Source organism: Triticum dicoccoides, chromosome 3A, assembly GCF_002162155.2.
Source record: "Triticum dicoccoides isolate Atlit2015 ecotype Zavitan chromosome 3A, WEW_v2.0, whole genome shotgun sequence".
NCBI classification, from domain to species: Eukaryota; Viridiplantae; Streptophyta; class Magnoliopsida; order Poales; family Poaceae; genus Triticum; species Triticum dicoccoides.
This window is the reverse complement of record NC_041384.1, coordinates 542,625,555-542,651,371: the sequence shown is the minus strand read 5'-3', so window position 1 is coordinate 542,651,371 and position 25,817 is coordinate 542,625,555. Positions and strand designations below refer to the sequence as shown.

Below are 25,817 nucleotides of genomic sequence, written 5' to 3'. Positions count from 1 at the left end.
CCATTGTGCTTTGGTTATGCCAAAAATTTGATAGCACTAGCTAGGGCACAAACCAAATACCGTTGGAGATTTAGAGATAGTGGGAGAATCATCGCCAAAAGCTTAGGCACCTTAGATAATGGGAGGGGTAGAGTGGAGCGTTTTGGAGCTCGACCTCCATGGAGGCTGGAAAAAAATTGCGTCAGAAGAGGCCGAAATTTTTAGGATGAATAGTGCACATACTAAATCTCCAAGGGTATTTGGTTCTGTTTTTTTGTGTAGCACTCGTTTTAACGTATTTTGTCATGATAATTTGCACACTTGTGAGCTCCATTGAGCATTTCGGGAGGGAGTACTATATATATCACACCACGGTAGGCCACATACATGATCTTGTTTGCGGAATGGTCAAAAACAGGAACTACATACGACAGGGTTGGTTCACCGAGCCGGCACCTCCCCACCCCGATCTACAAGCATATAGATAACAAAGAAAATGAACGAATGAAACAATGACCAGCTAGAGGCAATACACATCTACTATTTCCACTGTTCAACAACACTCCGATCAGAACAGCCGCGCACATGATCGCATCAGCCAAGAAAGAAACCATGTCCTTTCTTCCTTTTATCCCTGGAGCGTTTACGAGGGAGGGAAGAAGCGGTTGAGGTTGAATGGCAGGCTGTAGAACTCCTCGTTCCTGCTGTCCCCCTTGAAGGAGCGGAAGGGCACCCACCACGGCATCCCGCGGTCCCTGCCAGCGTCCTTCACCTCCAGCGTGTTGTCCAGGAACACGGCCACCATCAGCCCCACCGTCGGCGGCGACGAGAAGATGGTGTTGATGTAGTCGTTGAACTGCATGCAATGCGTACATGTCAGGGCCGGCCACACACAATGTTAAAGTGGAGTTCAGGCACGCCAAGAAGATGTTTTGACCACTACGCGCCATGAGAGAGAGAGAGAGAGAGAGAGAGAGAGAGAGAGAGAGAGAGAGAGAGAGAGAGAGAGAGACCCATCCAGCTTTAGTGTGCGCTGGACCACGCTGGGCAGCCATGCTGTAGCGGAAGAAGTACTCCGGCACGGACAGGCCAAGGAAGATGGACACGCCGACGATGAACAGGTTGCGCATCGAGTTCATGTTGGTGAACTGCAAGAAGGAGAGCCCCACCGCAGCTGCAGACACACAGAAAAAGCCAACAGCGATTAACCAGACCGTCGTCAATCAAATGCACGTAGTATTCGTAGCAGCAGATGGGGCGTGGTAACCAACCAACTAGTCCGAACAGGACGCAGTACACCGCGGCAAAGATGGTGAACGGGATGGAAGCGAACAGCGCTCCAAATTTCCCTGCACATGATGATGCAAGAGAGAGTGAGAGTTCTCTTCAGGGATACTGTGCTGTTTTTCAGTATAAGAAATCATCATTCTGAAGACAGTTCAGTTCAGATAGCTCACCCAGCATGGAGAAGAAGATCATGAAGCCAGCACAGATTTGTATGACGCGGCGGCTCCCGATCCTCGTTGATCCTAGTAACCCCACGTTCTCCCTGCATTTGTTCCCGACAGTATCAATCAAGGCTGGAAGAAACAGTTTTGTAATGCTTCTTCATATATTATGTGATCTCTTTTGTGCAACGTACACTGAGACAGTGGAGCCGGTCCCTGTTCCAAAGAGCCCACAAAGGAGGATGCCGATTCCCTGTTGCATAGAGCGTTGTTACTCAGCAAATCTCTTGTGGAAGTAAAATTAGTTTTCAGTTTTGAATAGCATTCAGAACTGAGAAGAATAAAACAATCAGGGTTCGAAGATGATATTTACCTGCCACCCGATGCCTCTGCTCAGGATGTGAGCTGGAGGTGGAGTTGCACTTGCAAGCCGAGCTGCAGCGCTGTAAGAAGCTGTGGACTGTTGAACGGAGACGTTGTTAACATCATGACTAAATTGCATAGAAGAAATGGCTGCTGTCAACGAGCAATTAGGGGTGTCACCTCTATTAGCGAGACCAAAACCGCAGACACCATACCGAACGATTGGCCGGCACTGAAGGTTGGTGCCCCCCACTGCAGGGGGTATGGGATCTTAATCCTGGAATAAGGACAGCGCAATCATATCAGTACGAAACTCGACCAAATAATAAGTAATACTCTTTAAAATGGATTATTATTTTTCCAACTGAAGAGCTGATTTGAGAGTTGTATAAATCAAAAAACAGGATGCGCAATGCAGATGAACCATTTTCATGTACACGCAAGAGGTCAAGAAGATTCTAAATTTATATTGGGAAAACTGGCAAAGGGGCTAACCATGGGGCGGAAGAGATCAGATTGGCACGGTCAGTGCGGCAGTTGATCTGAGTGACCTCGGTGCTATGATTATACGCGCCACCAGAAGTGAGAATTTGAGCATACGCCCAGACCAATGCGATACAGATGAACAGGGAGAATCGTTCCAGTATGGGGATCTCTCTTATCTGTACATTCTTCAGATACTGGTAAGAAACAAGAAGGCAGTTAGCAATGCTGAACTTCTAATAAGGACTAATTTTAGTTTAACTGGCAAAGACTTGGATGATTAGGGTTGCTTATCAAACCTGGGAAAGCACAACAAAGAGGATTAACATTGGCAGGCCAACCTCAACGCATCTCCCAACCTGATATACACAATATCAAATAAGTACCAATGCTGAACGAAGTGTCATCTTTCTAAGAAAATGAAGAATCAGGTGCAGAGCAAGCCATACCACAGGGAATCCTCTTTCGAAGAGACCAAAACCGAGCAGCGCAACCACCGGCGCCATTCCCAGTGGACTGAAGAATCTGAAAGTTACACCCAGGCCACACATCCATCAGTAAACAAAACTGAACTAATGTGTAAATGTAGCACGCAACATGTCACTACTAATACAACTAGTACTTGACAGTGTGTGGTGGTACCTGGAGAAAATACCCCAGAGCTGGCTGTAACCAAGGATGATCTGAATGCTGGAGGACACTATGAGCGCCCCCTGTATGGCCCTCATGCTCTGGAGGAACCTCTGCTCAAAGATGATTTTGATTAGACCATGCCGTTAAAGAATTTCTGAATGTGCGGATACTAGAAAGTAAAAGTGAATGAATGATTGATTGGTCACCTCGTGGTCGTCGGGTATGGCCGCGAGCGACGAGTCCTGCACGATGGCCATCACCGGGATGACGAAGGCGTAGGAGCCGCCTATGACCGTCGGCAGCCGCGTCCCGAAGAGCGACTGCAGCAGCGTGTTGATGCCGGTGACGAAGAGCAGCGTCTGCACCACCCTCACCCTGTCTCCCTGCAACCCATCCGAGAACAGCATCAGACATTGTTGGCACTGAAACTTGTGATGCCAGGCGCCAAACCCATGGGGTGGTGTGAATCAAGAAACGCAGAGGCAGGGCGCACTCACGTCGCTCCCGCCCATCATGGGCACCAGCACCGCCGGGATCATGACGGCCGTGCCCAGCGCCAGGATGTAGTGCTGGAAGCCCAGTATGATGGCCTCCCCTGAAGAACACAAGACAAGAGACCACGCCTCAGAGTGGAACACAGACAGAGTAGTAGCTGGAAGGCTCGAAAATGCAGCAAAGCTGGTGGATCAGAAACAAGGTTGGACGGACGGGCGGGCACTCACCCCATGGAGGGTTGGAGTCGATGCAGTACTCGAACCCCTGGAGCTGCTCCATGGCCGGGTGGCTGATCTCCTCCGGCTTCACCTCCGACATCTCCCCTTGCTGGCCTCGCACCGCCGCCGAGAGGAAGAAGAAAGAAAGAAGAAACGCCGCTCCTCTGTACCGCACTCCACAGGGTTGCTTCCCTCCCTGGCTTATGAAGGCAACCACCGCACCGCACGGCGGCCCTGGCGGTGATCCCTTGTGACCGCTCCTTGTCCTCTGGCGGGGGAAGAAGACAACCGGACGGGGGGCTTGCTTCCTCCACCCGCAGCACTCAAGAGCCTCGGCGCACCTTTGCAGGAGCCCGGACGAAATCTGTTGGGGAAAAAGGCTGCGGGGATGATGATGGTGAGCAAGCGAGCGGCGAAGTGCGAACGGCAAGAGCAATCCGCGGCACTACGACGCTAGAGATACTGCGGCTGGCCGCTAGCGTACCGCTACGCCACTGGAGTGAGTCGCCAGCCTTTCTCGTGCCGTCGTGGTGGTGGTGGTGGTGCCTCTCCTTTCCTTTGCCCTTCCCCCTTTTCCTTTTATCCTCGGGAGGCTCCTCCCTCCTGGGCTAAATGCTTTCCGGTCTGTGGAGTGACACTGTTGTGTTCTTCTTCCCCACCCTGCATGCATGATGCATTGCATCCTCCCTCCCGGAGAACCGGCCGTTGGATTTTTGGCTCTGACCAAACTGCCCCCGGCGTTGCGTTGCGTTTCATTACCCTACCGGCCGCTCCTACGAGCCTACCTAGGACAGCCGCATCATAATCTACGCGCTGCACTGTAGGTCTTTCTTTTCTTTTTCCTTTCCCTTTCCTTTGAACCATGTCGTGTCTTCCTTGCCTTTCATCATTTTTCTACTGCTTGACGACCGGACTTTACCCATGAGCCCCCGCCGTAACGTGCGGAGCGCAAAAGGTGGTAGCGGTAAATACTTTCGTGCCGGAGAATACGTCTACGTGCTTTCTCCTCCTATCATTTTTTAAATACTTTCGTGCCGGAGAATACGTCTACGTGCTTTCTCCTCCTATCATTGAGGCATTGACGACTCCTCCCGCCCGGTCAAGGTCCAGGCACGACCGGAAGACCTTTCTTGGCACGCCAAGGGCACTGCATTGCACGCACGTTGTACGTGGGACGTAGTATCATGTATACGTATCATGTAGCCCTCCACTCCTCCGCCCGTTGGAGGGGGAACACCTCCTGATGAAGCCGATGGGACATGCACTCGCTCGGTCCAATTAGATATCCACAGCGCCACCTGACGGCCGCAGGGGATGCTTGTAGTCTTCCCGATTGTTAAAGCGGGCGGGCACGTCGGCTCATGTCCTTGTTTTCTGCCTCGCTCGCAGTAGAATACTGCGCCCGAGATGAGACACCAGCCAGGCCACGGGAAAGGAAAGTTACCGTTGGGTGCGCTGCGGTGTGGCGGTGTGGGGTTGATGATGATGAGATGTGTGTTGTGTTTGGGCTCGTGGCGAGAGAGGAGAGGAGGAGCACATAGCACGAGCAGGCAGCACCGGCGGCCCAGTTGCCTCTGGGGGTGCGGGCGCGTCACCGTGCAAGACGACGCCCCCTCCTCCCGGCCAGCAGCCGGGGCCCCGCGTACGGCCGAAAGCGATCTCATGAGATAGCCTGCTGCTGCACGGACTCCCGTGCAATGCCCCCGCCGCTGCGCCGGTCTACATTTGTGTGTGATGCTGCCATGGTGGGTGGCCCTGCCTTCAATACGTACTCCATTTTTTTTACTGTCAACAAAGCAGGGAGCCGAGTTATTGCCGCTGCGGTGCGAAAGGGTCCGTCTAATCCACAGGAAGTAAACTTTTACATACTGCTGCGACCAGGCCAACGGGAAGTCCCATTCACTTCACTGTGCTGCCGCACTGCACTGCACTGCGCTGCCAGATCTATCTAGGGCTGGTGTGGTTGTACACGCTGCACTGTGGTGAATTTAAGGGCAAGCGTCAAGTTTGTTCGCAGTAATAATAACTAATGGCAGGGACGGCGGCTGCCCTGCCGGTTGGTGGTTCCATTCACCGACGAGCCATCCAGCTGCAGTTTCAGGGCTACTGACCGTTCGAGCGCAAATGGTGCTGGCTGCTGCTTGTTTTTGTTTTCCCTTTTAGGCAAATCTTGTGCTGGCCACTGACCGTTCCAGTAGCAAATGGCGTTCAAATGGCTCGGCCTTGAATACGCCGTCCAGTTGATTGACGGTGTAGCCGCTTGTAGGGAGGGACGGCTACGTTGTACGCATCCGTGGTCCCAGATATACATGATGAGTCTTAACTGATTGTTCACACCGAATGGCCATCAGCATCATCCATGCCGCCAGACCGGACCCCTGAAATGTCACATGAAAATGATCAGTGGAGCAGAATCGAGATTGACTAGACTCATAGAACACGAGCAACTTGACAGTTAGTTTGACAGTAAATCGGTAATGGTGATAAACTTTTCACCCTCTAGAAACGCCAGAACAGTCAATTGGGGTAGAATAAGAACCACAGCTACGACAAGCTTAGCATTGATCTATAGGGGAAAAGTGCTCCCAGTTCTTTTAATGCATTCGTGTTAGCTCATATCATTTCTTTTTCCAGAAATCCCTTAGAGCAACTACAAAATTTGTTTGTACATTACATGATTATTACACAAGTATGCAATCCGAAATCTCCCAATCAAATAACAAAATAGAACAGCTATGATCTCCTGTCTGACTTGTAATCACTTGTCCTCCTTTCTTCAGCTTCTTTTCTCTTCTGTTGCCTGAAAATAAATAAGAGAACCATGTTACAATTGACACAATGCCCAGAAAGATAACGAAAATGGATATTATTAAAGGTTGCTGCAATCTAACTTGATACAAGTCGTTCTTATAAACTATGCAGTTCAAGTAAACAAATCCACATGTAGTTATCATGGTTCAGACTTGAATAATTGCATGAAACCACAACTTCAGGGTCCCCCTTAGCAATTTACCACAGCTATAGGACTTCTTTTCACAAAACACAACTTCTGAACTAATCTTTATAAGTAAGCCAAACCGGCCAATTCCATGTTGAAAAAGAAAACGTGACATGATGGGTCCACTCGCCAGCGCTTTGTGTGGACGCTCGCATGGGATATGCTGAAGTGGATGTGGGAACCACAGGCCAGCCTCTCATCTCCCTCTTCCCCTTGCGTGCTTCCTCCTATCATCTTTTTATCCAGGCTCTAGCAAAGCCAAGTCGTGACGAAAAACATGGCGAGATGGTGTGCCAGCAGTTGGTGTGGTGTCTGCAGACTAGGTCCCCAGTGTACATGAGCAGCAGGGCATATAGCAACAGAAGACAATGAAGTAGGAGCCGCCGAGTAGGTTTGTGCCTCCCGTGCGTATGTGCACGACACAGAGCAGCCCACCTCACAATCAGGCCACCAGCCACCACTACCGACACACGCCACGTCACCACCGTGCCGTTCTGCTCTCTGTTGCAATTGTGCCGCCACCATCATCAGATCGGGCCAGTGGCCGGCTGCAGCAGCAAACTGAACCTGCGGAGGAGGCAGCAAAGGGACTGGTGACGGGAATCGCACTCAAGATCAAGCGGTGGCGCTGGGTCAAGGTTGTCCTCCGTCTCCAAGTCCCACTCTGGAAGCTCGGATGATTGTCGAAAGGAGGCCGGGGAGGTGGGGGTGGTTGTGGATGGGCGGCGGACTCAAACACGGCAGACGTCGGAGAACAAGTCTGTGGCAACAAGACAACAGATCAGAGAAAGAGAGGTGGAGCTCCAGGGAGCTTGAGGTTGGAGGAAAGGAGAGAGGTCATCGAGCAGACAGGGGTTCAGCCTTGGGAGGGAGAGACAAGAGAGAAGGCTTGCAGGTAGGCCCCATGTCACCTATATTATACATGTGGCCATCCATGTTAGCACAGACGGGTGGACTCGTCTTATCAGGTTTGCTCTCAAACATCCGAAAAACAGCTGATTTGGGTCATCCGTGAAAGTTCAGACTACAAGTTGTGGTTCTGTGAAAAAAGGTCCAAAAATTCTGGTGAACTGTAAAAGGAATACCTAAAGTTGTGGTTGTGTAATTAACTCTAAAAAATAAGCTGAACACTTCATTGTCGCATTAATAACGTCCATTAAATAATCTAAGTTATCAATTTCAACATCAACTTCAACTTGGTACCATTACAATTATGCTACAACAGCGTGGAGTAGGCAGATTTCATCAGGAAAAAAAACGAGCATGTAAAAGCACACAGGGCTACAGCTATGAACATTTCCATTGGTTAATCTGATTGGTAAGCATATTTTGATCAGCAGCAACAGACAAACAAAAATATGACTACATTAAGGAACAACATGTGCTATAACGGATTATGAAGGAAATAATTGTGTGGAAAGAAGAGAACTCACGCAAAAGCAGCATATCCACCAGCAACAGCATTTTCAGAAGTCAAAAGTGTGGCAGATCCACTGGCTGCTGACCGACTGTCAAGTCCACTAGCAGCTGCAGGGTTCTTAGTATCACCATCAACCTAGCCAATAACAGAAAACAGAAGCCGGTCATAAAAATGTTGATTCCAAAAGAAGGTAAATGCATTGAGCGAGGGAATTAGAAACCTTATCCCATTTTGACTTTTTGTTTGGCCTAGCCTCTTTCTGTACAGTATCTGCCGATGCCAGAACCGATACACCAGCTACAGCTGCTGCTGATATGGCGGCTGCAAAACATACAGATGTGAATCAGAAATACAAGATTGCCTGAAGGTAATAGTTTGTCAAAATAAAGCACGCACACTTCTTTTTTCTCGCAAGAAAAAATGCAAATGTACCTGAAATCTTCGCTATTGATGGATTGATTGGAGGTTGTACTCCAGAACTAGTAAAATCAATTCTTGGATTTCTTTTCTTCTCCTGTTCCTTCCTCTCAAGTTCACGCTTCATATCAGCTTCTGTAGACAAATTGGCGGCAGATACAAGATCGTGATTGGACTATACTTCCTTAGATAAGACCAAAGCATAAAGAACTGAAAGATTCACTGTCAACAAATGCGCACACACAGGTTGTAAGGATAGTTCACCAACAACCAGGATAGAAGGTGGTGAGTGGGAGATGTTTGGTAAAAAAAAATTGAGACAAATCTGAAACTAAATAAAATGTTAGAAAAGAATACAGACAGAAAACAAATGAAGAACAAGCATGGATTAGCCGTAGTAGAACACCTAGTGTTACGACTAGAATATGCACTTAAGGACTTAGCACTAGGTGTATAACCCATCTGGAAGAGGAGGGAAAGGTATGAGAGTTCAGAAGGACGGGTACAGCGGGAAAAGGTACAAGAGTTCAGAAGGTCGAGGGCAGCATCCGGGAAGAGGGATCTCTTATTGCTTGAGAAACAAAAGATACGAGGCCGACTGGCATTGTCTTCAAACTCAAGGAAAGGACAGCTTGGACTCTTTCCAACGAGTTACTTCTAATCTCCTCTCAAGCCTACCATAACTTGAATCGGCTTGATCCTGGCCTACTCGAAACCTGCCATGACAGCCTCTTCTGAGTTTGTATGCTGCGCTGCAGCACTTTCACCAGGAATGTCTAAATAAACACCAGGAACGTCTAAACAAACCGGGACCTGTATAACCAGCTGGTTCTTTTTCCCTGGCTAGCTCAGCGCCCGTGCGTTGGTACGGAACCACCAAAAAGCTGAGTTAGCCAAACAGCATGGGAGATATATGGACAAGCTTATGTGCAATTTGACCGTTGCATGGGTCTAGCGAGAAAAAAGAGAGTGAAATGGAAGGGGGGGACTTGCAGCCTTGCAGGCAGGGATGCGGCGAAGCAACTAAAACAACCATGGGAGTGTTGCAGGATTTGAATTTGAGACATTGATGGATGGGCATAGCAAAGAAGAGATACGGCCATGGTTTTGGGGTTCGGTCTGAAATTTTCAAAATACGGTTCCATAGAACCTGACCCCCTCAGCCTTGGGCAACCGGCTTGTCAACACCATGTCCGGTGGCTCACCAGCCTTCCATAGCATTTCTTGTGCAGCACTGGAGCGGATTGTACCGTCCGCAATGGCATACCGAACATGCGATGAAGGTTAACAGCACCTATCACGTGCATGGTGCAGGGGCATGCTCTCAGAGTACATCCAGACACACCCTTCTCTGCTGAATTGCTCCCAATCAAATAGCTGACTGAGGTTACCCTTACTCATTGCTGGCGTCACATGGATGGGTGTCTGCGCTCAGCAAGAACAGATGGAGTGTAAACGCATGGCGCTTAAGGTGGCACTGGCGGTGGACCTAACTGTCAGCGCTTGACAAAGGCAGCAATCATGAGGGTGGCTGGACAAAAGGAGGTGGTTCCAAGAAGATGCTTAGATGAATGAGGTAGACGTAGGTATGGTTGGAGAGGAAGGTCATGGTGGAAATGGCTCAAAGAGGGTGGTTGGACGAGGTGCAGGGTAGGTTAGGGAAGGGAAGTATGACATGGGAAGGCGGTATTGATCATAAAGTGGTGCACAGACCAGATGGGCACCACTGCAATCACCACTGAAGGGCAACGAGTTGGTGTGGTCAAGCTGCAGAGTTCTTGAGCTCAGTATAGACTGCATGTGGTGTGTTTTGGACTTATAAGCAGGAGTTTGGGTGGTGATTGATCAAATGCCATGATTCATCTTCCTTGTTTTAATTAATAGCTGATTGTTATTTAGTAATACAGGGTTTGATCTAGTTTCTAGTGTGAACTTATGATGATTAACAGGAGAACAAGGGCCCTGTTCTAGGTGAATATTGTTAGAACATGTAGTAGTTTACTAGTTTGTTACCAGGGTCCAGGTACAAGCCCAAAAAAAGAAGCAGTGGCTTTGTATTGCTTATGCGACAAGTACATGGGGTTTTCTATATTTTATTATAACATAAAACAACACTCTCCAGACAGTTTCATGATTGTCCACAACTTCTTTGATCTTCAATAGCTAATCAAGCCCGGCATACTTAAAAGTTTGAGGCAACCTGGAGGGTCATGGGATTCGATATGCCTTACAAGCAAGTGCACACACTCAAAAATTAAAAGCAGTGTGCATGTTCCTTTGCAATCACATCCCAGATGGCCGCCATAGTGGAACTTCTATTGATTTCAACTACAATTGCATGACTAAATAGGTACTGGTATTATACATGAACATGGAAGCTACACTCAGATGTTCAATTATCTTTCAAAAAGGAAGGTGTGGCCCAAAAGGATAGCATATTGGATCAAACATGACTATAGCATACCTATCTCCTCGTAGTAGTCACTTTTATCGTACCCATATGGATTGAAAACATCTTTACTGAAGCAGGTCCCTATCTGATCAATTTCTTGGTACCGCACAGCATGCTGCAAAAAGTCAGGATTTCTGTAGTCCTTTCTGTTACGCACTTCAGCATTAAAGCTCTTTCCAGACCTTTTGTATCCAAGGAACTTGTTTATCCTTTGCTGCAGGAAAACAGTGGAACATGAGTAACTACAGCCATATTTTCATGTAAAAACAAGAACAAGTGTGAAGGATGTAGACATGCATTCCAAGTGGTATGGGTATCACATGGAAAGCCGTCATACAACGATAAGTTTAAGTTAACATGAAAAAAGACCCACATGAGTGTACAAGAAATAATCAAAAGTTTAAGAAACCATAATCACAAATAGGCTGCCTGAACAATTTGGAGATCTATTTATGCATTAGAGAAAAGAAACGGAAAGTACAAAAAAAAGGTATCTCAGAAATATCGTATTGCAGGAAGTGGTGTGGAAATATATGAAACAGTTGCCAACAGAATATTTTCACCATTTCAGATTACACAAATAATGACATTGCCAGAAGGGAGCTGTATGTTCTACATGAGAAATATGATGAATTTTTTTATGCTGAAAATAGTGTGGGAATAATAATTTGTTCGAAAGATAACCTGTAATGCTGTAGAACATTTTGTAGTCACAGGCGGAGGAAGGAAACGGCTCAATGGATCATCATTCTGAACATTGGTAGAAATATCAGAAGCTTCCTCCACCCTAGCATCTTCAGCTTCTGTTCCCGTTACATCCACTGGAACATCTGCCCTCATTTGGTTCTGCTCAGGTGCATCCAAATGCTGAGAAGTTTCTGATAGGACTTTTGGGGTGAGAATATGAACAGTGCCTGAGAGAACTCTTTCTTCAAGAATCCCTACAAGATAGGATAGAAATATAAAGCAGACTGGATATAAAATCGGAAGTGTAGATGTTGTAATGACTCCATAAAAAGGTGAAGACAGCCAGTAACTAAACTGAAAACACTTCTATAGATGGCAGAAATATGTACGCCAAGTGTTCCAACAATAAAAATAAAATAGAATGCATACTCCCTCCGTTTCTTTTTACTCCGCATATAAGATTTGGTCAAAGTCAAACTACACAAAGTTTGACCAAATTTATATTAAAAAAATATGAACATCTACAATACTAAAACTATATAGTATGAACATACGTTTCATGGTGCATCTGATAATATTGATTTCATATGGTGAATGTTTATATTTTTTAATATAAAGTTAGTCAAACCCTACAAAGCTTGACTTTGACCAAACCTTATATGCGGACTAAAAAGAAACGGAGTACAATTTAGTGCACATGAAAAGAAGTGTAGCGGCTGTTATGATTTGATTTTGCACAAAAGGCGAACAATACCTTCAACTTAAAACACTTCTACACATGACAGAAATATGTACGTCAAGCAACACCAGAATTGAAATCCAACATAATATCAAGAATTCCCATTTGTTTACTGCATATCTGTTGGTATTAACTGGTGATCACAAATAACAAATTATCAAAGGAGTATATCTATTAAAAATGAAGTCCCTTACAAAAAAATTGTGACACCTCTGATGCAGTCTGCGGTCAAGGGCTCAAAGGGTGTATTTGGTTGTTGCCCAAGGTTGCCCTACCAGAAGATTGACTAGCCACAATTTTAGTTCATGTTTTGATTGCCCATAAATTGGCCAACATTGGCTAAAAAAATGAACTAGAGATGGGAAAGGAGCATTGGCATGCCAAAAAGTTGGCACTCATCCAGATAAAGACCAATATTTTGGTCATGGCCAAAAAAAATGGTAATAAGGTACTATTTGGTCCCAATCCAAACAAACCCAAAGTGTTCCAAGTTTGAGTTAGCAAGCAAATGTACTCTGGACAAGATTAAAGAACCTACAAATCTGTTGCCGAGGTTATTAGTAGCCAAAAAATCAAATGCTAACACATGGAAATAAGAATATTTGTAGCATTCTCTATTTTCATGGTTCCAGCTATGTCTTTGCTCTTCTTCAGGTCATACTTGTCAACAAATATTCTGTATATAGAATAATAGAAATATTAACCACTTTCAGAACTTCCCAAGTCAAACATTTTGGCACAAGAAAAAAATCTACACGGTTTAGAGAATAATCTATGTCGCACGTCACCTATTTCATCTCATTTTGACACAAGTTAACGTTATCTTGCAGTTTCAGTGATTAGACTACTGTTAGATGATTTAAATACTTGTTTCTATGTTTGAGTTATTTCCATGCATGCAATATGCAGTTGTACTAGAGCATTACAAAAGAAACCATGTATTATAAATATTAGCAATGAAATGAGATATCAGGTACAAATCTGAAGCAGATAGCTCATCAGATATCAGTAGCTTTTATGGACTTTTGCCACAAATATTATAAAGTGTATTTGATATCTGGATCACATGTGTGTCATCTAAGAGTCTAACCCAGAAAGAAATTACACATTCAAAACACAAAAGGCTGTGTACTAACATGACTCTTCAGCGAACAAATTAAGCAAATATAACATAATCAAATGTTACAGTTTTTTATTTTAATTTACTCATCACTAAAGGAAGAGATTTCCATCTTACTGTCTTATGAATAAATGATAATACTCCATTCAGATTTCTAACCACAGCTAGTAGTGCTTCATGTTTTCTAGTGTGCCTTATCCATCTGACATTACTGGTACATTTCACCATATCTCTAATTCGTGTTTTTCTGATAGCATAAGATGTACACTTGAGGTAACCACAAGCACCAACACACATAGCAATCGGCAACATTGAACAAGTAAAACTCTATGTGTCACCAATTCATCAAACTAACCAGACACATTAATTTGCACTGGAGTGTAGGATTGCATGCCGAACATAGCACAGAGTAACAATTATACAGCATGCTTACCCTCAGCATCCTGAGCATCCAAGCCCAAGCCGCCTATGCCACTCATGATCTCCCCGTCCTGCAACCAAACCGCAAGTAACAACGTCATCGTTAATTTAGAAAAGCAATAGAATACAGCAAAGGATTACTAATGACATACTCCCCAAGCTCTACCTCCTGGTCAGGCGACATTGCCATCTCGTCATGCGCGTAGTCCACTATAGCAAGCGACCCGCGCCGTGGCGGGCGCGGTAGATCGGGCGGCGGGGCGGACAGCGGGGGACGAGATGGGGAGGGGGACGAAACCGCGAAAGGTAGGGGCGAACGGCGCGAGGGCAGCGGCGGAAGCGCCGGCGAGACCTGGGGGCTCGCTAGGGGTTTGCGGCTGGCCTGCTCCTCGGGGAGGGGAGGCGGCGAGTGCTCCGGAGAAGGGTTGGGGTTCGAGTTAGGGTTGGAGCTCTCACCTCCGGTTCGAGGTGACGTGGAGGGGGAGGTTGCCGCAGCGGGCGGCGGCGGGGAAGGAGGTCCGGGCTCGTCGGCGTCCTCTTCGTCGTCATCGTTGTACATGGAGAACAGCGCGGCTATGCCCTCGGTATCTGACGCCATGGCGATGAGGAGGGAGCGGAAGGAAGGGTCGAATTTGGGGGTGGATCGAAGGCTAGGGCGCGGGGAGGACGAAGGCGAAATATTGCAAATCTAGGAATTTGGGAGTTCAACTAGAAGACGATGGTCAGGCGGTGACGGCGCCAGGGCCCACCTTCCAACGTTGCAAATTCCCACGTGAATCTCCGCATAAAATCAATGATATAGAAATTAGATGTGCAATACTTATAACACATCTAGATGTGCTTTAGCAAAACTGAAATATAGTTAGCAACAAGGGCGAGAATGCTTCCGTGGTAAAAAAATACCGGGTAACGTCCCCCGTGCCGCTCCCGCGAGCGGCCCGGGCGGAAACCCTAAACACTAACGCCGCCACCCCCACCCCCTCCCTTCCCTCCCTCGCCGCCGCCAGAGACGCCGCCGAGCAAAGCCCGTGCGCGCGTCGGCGGCGGCGGGGTTACCCCTTTCCCTCGAGGCACGCAGGCGACGCGGGACGCCCTTCCTCTTGGTGTCAGGCGACTCGGCGGCGCCGCGCGTTAGGCATGTGTCGGTGTGGGCGGGCGGTGTTGGATGGTGCGGGGCGCTGCCTTGGGATGGCGCGGCCTGGCGTGGTCCGGCCGGATCTGGCGCCCACGGTCGGCAGTGCTCGGAGGTGTTGGTGTCGGGCGCTGCTCGGGAGAGGAGTGGCCTGGCGCGGGCCGGCGGGACGGTGGTGAGGCGCTTTCCTCCGGGAGCTGGCGGAGCAGGGGCTGGTGGTGCCGCGGCGACTCGCTCCCGGCAGTGGAAGGCTAGCGGTGGGTCGGTGGTGCTGGCTGGCGGCGCCCGGAGCGCAGATCTGGGGATCTCGGCCCGGATCTGGTGCTTCTTCGGCGCGCCCTTGGGGTGCTCACGGTAGGGAGTGCGGCGGTTGTCTCTAGATCGTTGCGTGGAGCATAGCAGGATGGAGGGGGGAGGTGGTGCACTGCCACTGGCGGTGGCGGCGGTGCAAGCGCAGGCATGGCGGCGGCGGCGGTGCGAGGCCTTGCTAGGTAGGGTCTTGGCGGGCAGCGGGCGTTCGGCTGCTGTCGTGTGAGGCGTGCGGTGATGCCTCGGCGGTGTGGGTGCCGGAGTGCAGTCGGAGGTGCGGGTTGGTTCCATTCTGGTGGCAGTCCCCTAGCGCAGGTGAAGGCCACCGTGGCGGAGCTGGCTTTGCACCGCTCGGTGGTTGATGCGGCTCCTAGTCGATGTTAAAGGTGATGGCTTTGGGTGTGTTCCCTCGGCAGTGAGGGGGCTTCGATGGCAAGTTGTTGCGGTGACGGCGGTGTGCGACATCTGTTCGGGACTGGCTTGGATCTTGGAGACGTGGAGATGTGCAGTGCTACGGATGAAAATCATGTTCGGTTGTGGCCGGACCGGTGTTGATGGCACCTGCGGGTGTCATTCACCTTCCTGGAGGCTTCGCCGAGTGCAACACCATCTTCCTCGCGACCTCGTATTGGCAGCTGTCTTCGGGGCGAAAGCCTTGATTCGTAGGATCAGCATGATGGCAACGTCCTTAAGGTTGTTACTTTGTTGGAAGCATTGTGCTGGGAGACTCGAGGTCCCGTGATGTGCTCCTCCGAAGTTTACCACTGCCCAGATCTTTCTCCTCCGACGCCATGTACGGTCGTCGCTGGCTAATCCAAGGAAGCTGGAGTTGTTGTTCTTCGGAGGTCTTCAGTGTCGGCCGAGACGCAACGAAGGGCTCAGTGTTGGGTAGGCTTTTTGTGTCGTAGTTGTTGTGGTTGTGTTTAGTTGTCCTTGTATGAACCAGGTGTGGAGTTGGTCGCCTTCGTTGTTCGTAGCGAGCTGTTGACATTGTTGTATGTCTTATTTATCTTCTTCTATAAAGCTAAATTGTGTACCTTCGAAAAAAATTGAAATAGTTCATCCCCTCTATCTAACTCTCTTGATATGTAGCCAAAAATAAAAGTTCTCAAAATGCTCTCAAATTTTAATATGATTTTTTCTGAATATTTCTAAATTTTTGATGCAAATAACATCAGAGGGGGTGCACCAGGTGGGCACAATGCTCCATCCTCATGGGGAATATTTCACATAGTCGTTTACTAAATAATTTAAATTCCATCCTCGTGAGTCTAGAGTGTCATTTAAACTGTATGACAATCCATTTACTTTACCCTTATAGACATTTTCTAACTACTACAAAATTCCATTTTGGTGTTCATTGGACGAACCACCAAGATCTGATAATAAGATATTCTTGACTAGCCTTTGCTATGGTGCGACTAGAGGAGTGGCGCAAGGTAGAATAAAGAGTATTCATTTTCCCTCAATTCAATACTTTGCACTATTTAATGAAAAAAATGCACCGTAAGCAAACAAGATTGTAGTATACTTTGTTCTCCTAACTTGAACCTCATACGCACCGCTCTCACGGGTGACAAATGTTATAACCTTGGAGCGATTGTTGCATGCAGGTTGCAACACAACGCTGGTAGTGGATATTTTATGGTGGAATTTGAGCCACTCGTTTTGGCTAGGGAGTGAAGGAAATATGCCCTAGAGGCAATAATAAAGTTGTTATTTATATTTCCTTATATCATGATAAATGTTTATTATTCATACTAAAATTGTATTAACTGGAAACTTGGTACATGTGTGGATACATAGACAAAACACCGTGTCTCTAGTAAGCCTCTACTAGACTAGCTCGTTGATTAGAGATGGTTAAGTTTCCTAACCGTAGACATGTGTTGTCATTCGATTAACAGGATCACATCATTAGGAGAATAATGTGATGGACAAGACCCATCCGTTAGCTTAGCATAATAATCGTTAAGTTTTATTGCTATTGCTTTCTTCATGATGTATACATATTCCTTTGACTATAAGATTATGCAACTCCCAGATACCAGAGGAATACCTTATGTGCTATCAAACGTCACAACGTAACTGGATGATTATAAAGATGCTCTACAGGTATCTCCGAAGGTGTTTGTTGGGTTGGCATAGATCGAGATTAGAATTTGTCACTCTGAGTATCGGAGAGGTATCTCTGGGCTCTCTCGGTAATGCACACCATAATAAGCCTTGAAAGCAATGTGACTAATGAGTTAGTTACAGGATGCATTACGGAACGAGTAAGAGACTTGCCGGTAACGAGATTGAACTAGGTATGGAGATACCGACGATCGAATCTCGGGCAAGTAACATATCGATGACAAAGGGAATAATGTATGTTGTCATAACGGTTCGATCGATAAAGATCTTCGTAGAATATGTGGGAACCAATATGATCATCCTGGTTCCGCTATTGGTTATTGACTGGAGAGGTGTCTCGGTCATGTCTACATAGTTCTCGAACCCATAGGGTCCGCACGTTTAATGTTCAATGACGATTTGTATTATATGAGTTATGTGATTTGGTGACCGAATATTGTTTGGAATCCCGGATGAGATCACTGACATGACAAGGAGTCCCGAAATGGTCGAGAGGTAAAGATTCATACATAGGACGATAGTACTTGGACACAGGAAGTATTACAGGGGTACCGGGTACGTATTGGGTCACCGGAAAGGGTTCCGGGCACCCCCCGGCAAAGATATGGGCCTTATTGGGCCTAGGGCGGGACAGAACAGCCCCTAGTGGGATGATGCGCCCCCATATGAGCCGGCCTAAGTGGAGAAAGAAAAGGGGAGGATGAAAGGAAATAGAGGGAATAGGATCCCCCCTTCCTTTCCCTCTCCCCTTTTTCCTTCCCTCCTTCGGAGAAAAGGAAAGGGGGGCCGAATTGGAGAAGGCCCCCAAATAGGATTCCTCCTATTTGGGGTGCCCCATGGCTGTCAGCCTCCCCCTCCCACCTATATATATGGGGAGGGGCGCCTAGAACACACAACAAACATTGTTAGCCGTGTGTGGCGCCCCCCTTCATAGTTTACGCCTCCTGTCATATTCACGTATATAGTGCTTAGGCGAAGCCCTGCGCGGATCACTTCATCATCACCGTCACCACGCCATCATGCTGACGGAACCCTACCTCGACACTTTACTGGATCAAGAGTTCAAGGGACGTCATCGAGCTGAACATGTGCAGAACTCGGAGGTGCCGTACATTCGGTACTTGATCGGTTGGAACGAGAAGAAATTCGACTACATCAACTGCGTTGTCAAACGCTTCCGCTTTCGGTCTACGAGGGTACATGGACACACTCTCCCCCTCATTGCTATGCATCTCCTAGATAGATTTTGCGCGAGCATAGGAATTTTTTTGAAATTGCATGCTACGTTCCCCAACACGGAGCTGGGTGTTTCCCCTTGGCCTTATGACCCTATCCTACCCACGCAGAACTTAGACTTTGACGCCATAAAACGCAATAAGTTCCTTAGTGGTGAAGCCCATAATTATACATATAACCTGTTGTTTAATAAAAAGTCCGTTGTGGACACCTTTTTGCCTGCACCTGCTCTTTTTGATGTTCACGGCAAGGGAAGATATTTATGTTCTTGAGAGCGAGGCCCGAGCGCATAATGCAGAGGTTGTCGCTGCTCGCCGGGCTGAGGTGGCTGCACCTAGAGCCTCCGTGAGCTATCACTCTGACTACTATGCAGGCTACTGATGGTGATTAACAAGCTAGGCTAAAAGACTAAGCTTGGGGGAGTACATATTTCCACCGACATTACATTCATTGTTCACGCATCTCATTCCAGTTGTCGGTGTCCACACTTTTTCATTGTATTATCCATGCTAGATTTATTTCCCCGTTTTCTTCTCGTGTGTTTGAAAAACTTTGGGAAAATACAAAAATATTTCATGCTTCTTTTCAGCTCTTCTTTCTAGCTTAGTTAGTTGTAGAATTGAAAAGAAAACCCAAAAAGATTTCCTTATTCTTCTTTTGCTTGTTGGGAGCTCTCCCGTGTAAATAGTTTTTATCGTTTTAGTTTTTTCCTTTTTTAATTGCTTTCGTTCAGAAGAAAAAAACTAAAAACTCCAAAAATATTTCAGTGTGTTTGCCTGAATTCCTTTTCTTTTTATTGAGTCATACTGAGGAGAAGACCATAATGAAAATATTGAGTAGCTCTCATATGCATTATTGTTGATCTAACAAAGAGCCCATATTACCTTGTCTTATCCTTTTGAATAAAATGTTTGTAGATTCCAGCTTAGTCCACGGCACTCTTGCACTATTATAATTTTCATATCATTCAGTCGTGCAAGTGAAAGGCAATGATGACGATATTTGATGAACCGGCTATGGCAGAGAGAAACGAGTATGAACTGAACTTGTTCTGTTTTTGTAAATATGTTTAACCTAGTATCCATGATTCAGCCTATTATGATCAAACATGTTTGCAATGACCATTAGAGATTATAGTTTCTCATTCCATGCTTAAGTAGCTAGGAGTGGATAATGATTTATCTTGGATGTCTACATTACGTTAAAATGATTTTAATGTAGTATGACGATATGGTATCCTCCTCTGAATGTTCGAGTGGCTTGACTTGTCACATGTTCATGCATGTAGTTGAATCAAAACCAACATAGCCTCTTGAGACGCCCCCGATTCAATCGTACACTAATCATACACACAAATGTGTACGATCAAGATCAGGGACTCACGGAAAGATATCACAACACAACTATAGACACAAATTGAAATAATACAAGCTTTATATTACAAGCCAGGGGCCTCGAGGGCTCGAATACATAGCTCGATACACAAAAGTTAGCAGAAGCAACAATATCTAAGTATAGACATAAGTTAAACAAGATCGCCTTAAGAAGGCAAGCACAAAACAACAACGATCAAAGAGGCAAGGCCTCCTGCCTAGGACCTCCTAACTACTCCTGGTCGGCGGCGGTCTCCACGTAGTAGGGACCCTCCGGGTAGTAGTAGTAGTAGTACTAGTAGTAGTCGGCTGGGGTGGCATCTTGCTCCTGGCATCCACCAACTGGTTGCAATAACCGGAAAGAAGAAAGAAGGGGGGAAAGGGGGAGCAAAGCAACCGTGAGTACTCATCCAAAGTACTCGCAAGCATCAGATCTATACTAAGTATGCATTGGTATCAAATGGAAGGGTTGTATCTGTGGACTGAACTGCAGAATGCCAGAATAGAGGGGAAGGCCTAGCCTATCCAAGACTAGCATCTTCAAGCAACTCCAAGCATCTTGCAGCATGTAGAAAAGTAAAGAAAAGCAGTTTATATTTAACAAACATGTTGTAGCATTAACGCCCAGAGATCCTTCCTCGACTCCTTGCGGGAAAGCAATCTCAGAGCCAACATATCTCAAGTATCCATTTCTAGTTGTATTAGATCAGGATATAAGTCTGAATGTTCGTTACTATGGACACGGCTATTAATAGATAATCTTCCCTGCAGGGGTGCACCACGTTTTCCAACACGCTTGATTACTCTGGCCAGACACACTTTTCCGGGTCAATGCCTGACCTCGGAAGATCAACACGTCGTAGCCCTACCTAGGCTCAGCAGAGAGGTCCCCGCCGGTCTACATCCTAAGCACTTCGGGGTCTGGTCCCATCGCCCATTGCACTCTGGGTCGTTGCCTGCAGGGCGGACCAAGGCACCACCTCTGGGGTGCCGGCCCAGCCGTGCTGCAAGGCTGAACTAGACGTCTGACAAAGCTTCGGCTGATACTACATTGTCGAGGCCCATAACTATTCTCGCGTGGTGGTTAATGCGTAAAGGCCAAAGGCCAACTCATAACAAATACCCAAACCATAGTGTATTATTAGCTTGTGGAGACGAGCAGAGACTCACGATCAATGTGACCCCGTCGCCCCATCTCGTGGACTTATGGCAAGGGCCCAGAATGCCCGGCCGTGCCACCTAATTATCTTGCGGGTGCTCTCCAGGCCCACCCGACTTTCACAAAGGTCTCAAGTAAAGTCAAGGTAACCGTGTGTCCAAACATCAAGGGGAAAACTTGAGGAATCACCCTCGGTGGATTCCACTCAATGTAATCGTCAAGGTGAACGTAAGAGGAACCACCCTCGAGCTTCACACTTGAGGGGTTGCACGACAGAGTCGTATCAGGAGTGGTAAAGGAGGAATCACCCTCGATGACCATGATCAAATAGCTACACTACAGAGTCATCACCAGGAGTGCGTTACGAGGGATCACCCTCGGCACTCGATAGTAGCTCTGCAGAGTCGAGCAACAAAGGGGGTGTGATGTGATGTGAGGTGTCGGGCTCTGGTCGTTGATTAAGTCATCGACGATGAAGCAGAGGCAACAAGGACAAGGTGGGGGTCACTGATGGATCACTAACCAACCTATACTGAGCAATTTAGGACAAGCAGGTAAGGTACAACAACATGTACAAAAGCAGGCTATGCAGCAGAATAGAAGAAATCAATTACAGTAGCAAAATCTGATGCAAGCATGAGAGAATAGAATGCGCGATATCGGGATGATCAAAGGGGGGCTTGCCTGGAAGCTCCGCTGAAAGGGAAGAAGGGTCATCGTCGACGTAGTCGATCAAAGTGGCATCAGCAGCGATCTCGGGGTCTACCGGAGAGAAGAGGGGGAAGAAACAGTAAATATAATGCAGACAAGTGCAACACAGATGCATGATGGGGTAACACGCGGGGCTAGGGGTGTTTTAACACGGTCATACATGATACGAGCGAAGGGGATAACATCTGGGTAAGTTTTCCTGTGGTTAGGCATGCTACCTCTTGAGCACTGCGTTGGTTTTCCCTTGAAGAGGAAAGGGTGATGCAGCAAAGTAGCATAAGTATTTCCCTCAGTTTTTAAGAACCAAGGTATCAATCCAGTAGGAGACTACACGCAAGTCCCTCGTACCTACACAAACAAATAAGAACCTCGCAACCAACGCGATAAAGGGGTTGTCAATCCCTTCACGGTCACTTACGAGAGTGAGATATGATAGAGATAATATGTGATAGCCTGGCTTATTAGGGATGATAGACTACTCATATCAATAAAGAATTCCTCTTTTCCGGGAGCCCATTCGAACAGAACTCCAAAGTTAAGCGTGCTCAGCTTGGAGTAGTGTCAGGATGGGTGACCGACCGGGAATTTGCTCCCGGGTGCGCACGAGTGAGGACAAAGTGCACAGAAAAGACTAGTATTGATCTGTGGGGCCAGTCTAGATCCCGCCAGGAGTAACGACCACCGACGGGTGTGTCCGGGGCGTTACAAGTTGGTATCAGAGCCGACCCTCGCGGTTACACGGATGGTTGCAGACAGATGCGCGGTCATGTTGTTCATGACGTTTGTGACCCGTCGTGGCACACGGCATGGCACATGTACCGGACTGGATGCACAGACGTATGTGCCAAGAGGGAACGTTCCTGTGGACCGATGAGGACGTCGGTTCCTCTGAGTGGGGTGTATGTGATAGCCTGGCTTATTAGAGATGATAGACTACTCATATCAATAAGGAATTCCTCTTTTCCGGGAGCCCATTCAAACAGAACTCCAAAGTTAAGCATGCTCAGCTTGGAGTAGATAATAATAATAAGATAATTTTTTTGGTATTTTTATGATATAGATTGAAAGTAAAGATTGCAAAATAAAGTAGATGGGAAACTTATATGATAAAAGATAGACCCGGGGGCCATAGGTTTCACTAGTGGCTTCTCTCAAGATAGCATAAGTATTACGGTGGGTGAACAAATTACTGTCGAGCAATTGATAGAAAAGTGCATAATTATGAGAATATCTAGGCATGATCATGTATATAGGCATCACGCCCGCGACAATTAGACCGAAACGATTCTGCATCTACTACTATTACTCCACACATCGACCGCTATCCAGCATGCATCTAGATATTAAGTTCATAAGAATAGAGTAACGCATTAGGCAAGATGACATGATGTAGAGGGATAAACTCAAGCAATGTGATATAAACTCCATCTTTTTATCCTCGATGGCAACAATACAATATGTGCCTTGCTGCCCCTGCTGTCATTAGGAAAGGACACCGCAAGATTGAACCCAAAGCTAAGCACTTCTCCCATTGCAAGAAAGATCAATCTAGTAGGCCAAACCAAACTGATAATTCGAAGAGACTTGCGAAGATAACCAATCATACATAAAAGATATCAGAGAAGAATCAAATATTGTTCATAGATAAACTTGATCATAAATCCACAATTCATCGGATCTCGACAAACACACCGCAAAAAGAGTTACATCAAATAGATCTCCAAGAAGATCGAGGAGAACATTGTATTGAGATCCAAAGAGAGAGAAGAAGCCATATAGCTAATAACTATGGACCCAAAGGTCTGTGGTAAACTACTCACACATCATTGGAGAGGCTATGGTGTTGATGTAGAAGCCCTCCGTGATTGATTCCCCCTCCGGCGGAGCTCTGGAAAAGGCCCCAAGATGGGATCTCACGGGTACAGAAGGTTGCGGCGGTGGAAATAGGGTTTCGTGGTGCTCCTGGATGTTTTCGGGGTATATGGGTATATATAGGAGGAAGAAGTAGGTCGGTGGAGCTGCGAGGGGCCCATGAGGGTGGGGGCGCGCCCTCCTGCCTCGTGGCCACCTCGTTTCTTTCTTGACGTCTGCTCCAAGTCACCTGGATCATGTTTGTTCCAAAATAACTCTCCCGAAGGTTTCATTCCATTTGGATTCTGTTTGATATTCCTTTCTAGGAAACACTAAAATGGGCAAAAAACATCAATTTGCACTGGGCCTTGGGTTAGTAGGTTAGTCCCAAAAAAAATATAAAAGTGTATAAATAAGCCCATTAACATCCAAAACAGATAATATAATAGCATGGAACAATCAAAAATTATAGATACGTTGGAGACGTATCAAACATCCCCAAGCTTAATTCATGCTCGTCCTCGAGTAGGTAAATGATAAAAGCAGAATTTTTGATATGGAATGCTACCTAGCATAATTCTCAATGTAATTTTTCTTTATTGTGGCATGAATGTTTAGCTCCGAAAGATTCAAGACAAAAGTTTAATATTGACATAAAAATAATAATACTTCAAGCATACTAACAAAGCAATCATGTCTTCTCAAAATAACATGGCCAAAGAAAGTTATCCCTACAAAATCATATAGTCTGGTTATGCTCTACCTTCATCACACAAAGTATTTAAATCACGCACAACCCCGATGACAAGCCAAGCAATTGTTTCATGCTTTTGACGTTCTCAAACTTTTTCAATCTTCACGCGATATATGAGCGTGAGCCATGGACATAGCACTATATGTGGAATAGAGTGGTGGTTGTGGAGAAGACAAAAAAGACAGTCTCACATCAACTAGGCGTATCAAAAGGCTATGGAGATGCCCGTCAATAGATATCAATGTGAGTGAGTAGGGATTGCCATGCAACGGATGCACTGGAGCTATAAGTGTATGAAAGCTCAACAAAAGAAACTAAGTGGGTGTGCATCCAACTTGCTTGCTCACGAAGACCTCGGGCATTTTGAGGAAGCTCATCATTGGAATATACAAGCCAAGTTCTATAATGTAAAATTCCCACTAGTATATGAAAGTGACACATAGGAGACTCTCTTATCATGAAGATCATGGTGCTACTTGGAAGCACAAGTATGGTAAAAGGATAGTAACTTGTCCCTTCTCTCTTTTTCTCCCTTTTTTTTATTTAGGCCTTTTCTCCTTTTTTTTAATGGCCTCTTTTTTCCTTTTCTTTTTTTCGTCTGGAGTCTCATCGCGACTTGTGGGGGAATCATAGTCTCCATCATCCTTTCCTCACCCGGGACAATGCTCTAATAATGATGATCATCACACTTTTATTTACTTACAACTCAAAAATTACAACTCGATACTAAAACAAAATATGACTCTATGTGAATGCCTCCGACGGTGTACCGGGATGTGCAATGAATCAAGAGTGACATGTATGAAATAATTATGAATGTGGCTTTGCCACAAATACGATGTCAACTACATGACCATGCAAAGCAATATGACAATGATGAAGCGTGTCATAATAAACGGAATGGTGGTAAGTTGCATGGCAATATATCTCAGAACGGCTATGGAAATGCCATAATAGGTAGGTATGGTGGATATTTTGAGGAAAGTATATGGTGGGTTTATGATATCGCCGAAAGTTGCACGATACTAGAGAGGCTAGCAATGGTGGAAGGGTGAGAGTGCGTATAATCCATGGACTCAACATTAGTCATAAAGAACTCATATACTTATTGCAAAAATCTATTGGTTATCGAAACAAAGCACTACACGCATGCTCCTAGGGGGATAGATTGGTAGGAAAAGACCATCGCTCGTCCCTGACCGCCACTCATAAGGAAGACAATCAATAAATAAATCATGCTCCAACTTCATCACATAATGGTTCACCACACGTGCATGCTACGGG

The 25,817-nt window shown here is 46.4% G+C and overlaps 2 protein-coding genes across 3 annotated transcripts; both read right to left on the bottom strand.

Annotated features, from left to right (window-relative positions):
* Positions 1-312: 312 nt before the first annotated feature.
* Positions 313-4,253, bottom strand: LOC119269059 (nucleobase-ascorbate transporter 2-like). Of its 2 annotated transcripts, XM_037550805.1 has the most exons (15): positions 4,104-4,253; positions 3,629-3,999; positions 3,404-3,501; positions 3,113-3,289; positions 2,916-3,016; positions 2,723-2,798; positions 2,573-2,632; positions 2,286-2,470; positions 1,971-2,067; positions 1,801-1,887; positions 1,622-1,680; positions 1,437-1,528; positions 1,251-1,328; positions 993-1,153; positions 623-835 (listed from the first exon to the last, which is right to left on the bottom strand). In XM_037550805.1, the coding sequence occupies exons 2-15, from the start codon at positions 3,717-3,719 to the stop codon at positions 623-625; spliced, it is 1,575 nt and encodes a 524-aa protein (XP_037406702.1). In that variant the 5' UTR covers positions 3,720-3,999; positions 4,104-4,253. The 2 variants fall into 2 exon arrangements, with proteins under 2 accessions (XP_037406703.1, XP_037406702.1); XM_037550806.1 differs by having other exon boundaries at positions 313-835; positions 3,629-4,253.
* Positions 4,254-6,148: 1,895 nt separating this feature from the next.
* LOC119269058 (SAP30-binding protein-like) lies at positions 6,149-14,565 on the bottom strand. The gene is made up of 8 exons (XM_037550804.1): positions 14,039-14,565; positions 13,886-13,943; positions 11,591-11,847; positions 10,919-11,120; positions 8,470-8,589; positions 8,258-8,358; positions 8,051-8,172; positions 6,149-6,419 (listed from the first exon to the last, which is right to left on the bottom strand). Exons 1-8 carry the CDS (start codon positions 14,468-14,470, stop codon positions 6,353-6,355), a joined length of 1,359 nt encoding a protein of 452 aa, XP_037406701.1. The 5' UTR covers positions 14,471-14,565; the 3' UTR covers positions 6,149-6,352.
* Between the last annotated feature and the right edge of the window lie 11,252 nt (positions 14,566-25,817).

Excerpts from the sequence above, each read along its gene's own strand:
- LOC119269058 (XM_037550804.1), bottom strand. The coding sequence starts at position 14,470 with ATGGCGTCAGATACCGAGGGCATAGCCGCGCTGTTCTCCATGTACAAC. Across the intron at positions 8,590-10,918 it reads TGACTACTACGAGGAGATAG|AAGCTGATATGAAGCGTGAA; the intron begins GTATGCTATAGT and ends ATTTGTCTACAG. Across the intron at positions 8,173-8,257 it reads AAAAGTCAAAATGGGATAAG|GTTGATGGTGATACTAAGAA; the intron begins GTTTCTAATTCC and ends GTTATTGGCTAG.
- LOC119269059 (XM_037550806.1), bottom strand. The coding sequence starts at position 3,719 with ATGTCGGAGGTGAAGCCGGAGGAGATCAGCCACCCGGCCATGGAGCAG. Across the intron at positions 2,068-2,285 it reads CTGATCTCTTCCGCCCCATG|GATTAAGATCCCATACCCCC; the intron begins GTTAGCCCCTTT and ends TCCTTATTCCAG. Across the intron at positions 1,329-1,436 it reads GATCTTCTTCTCCATGCTGG|GGAAATTTGGAGCGCTGTTC; the intron begins GTGAGCTATCTG and ends CATCATGTGCAG.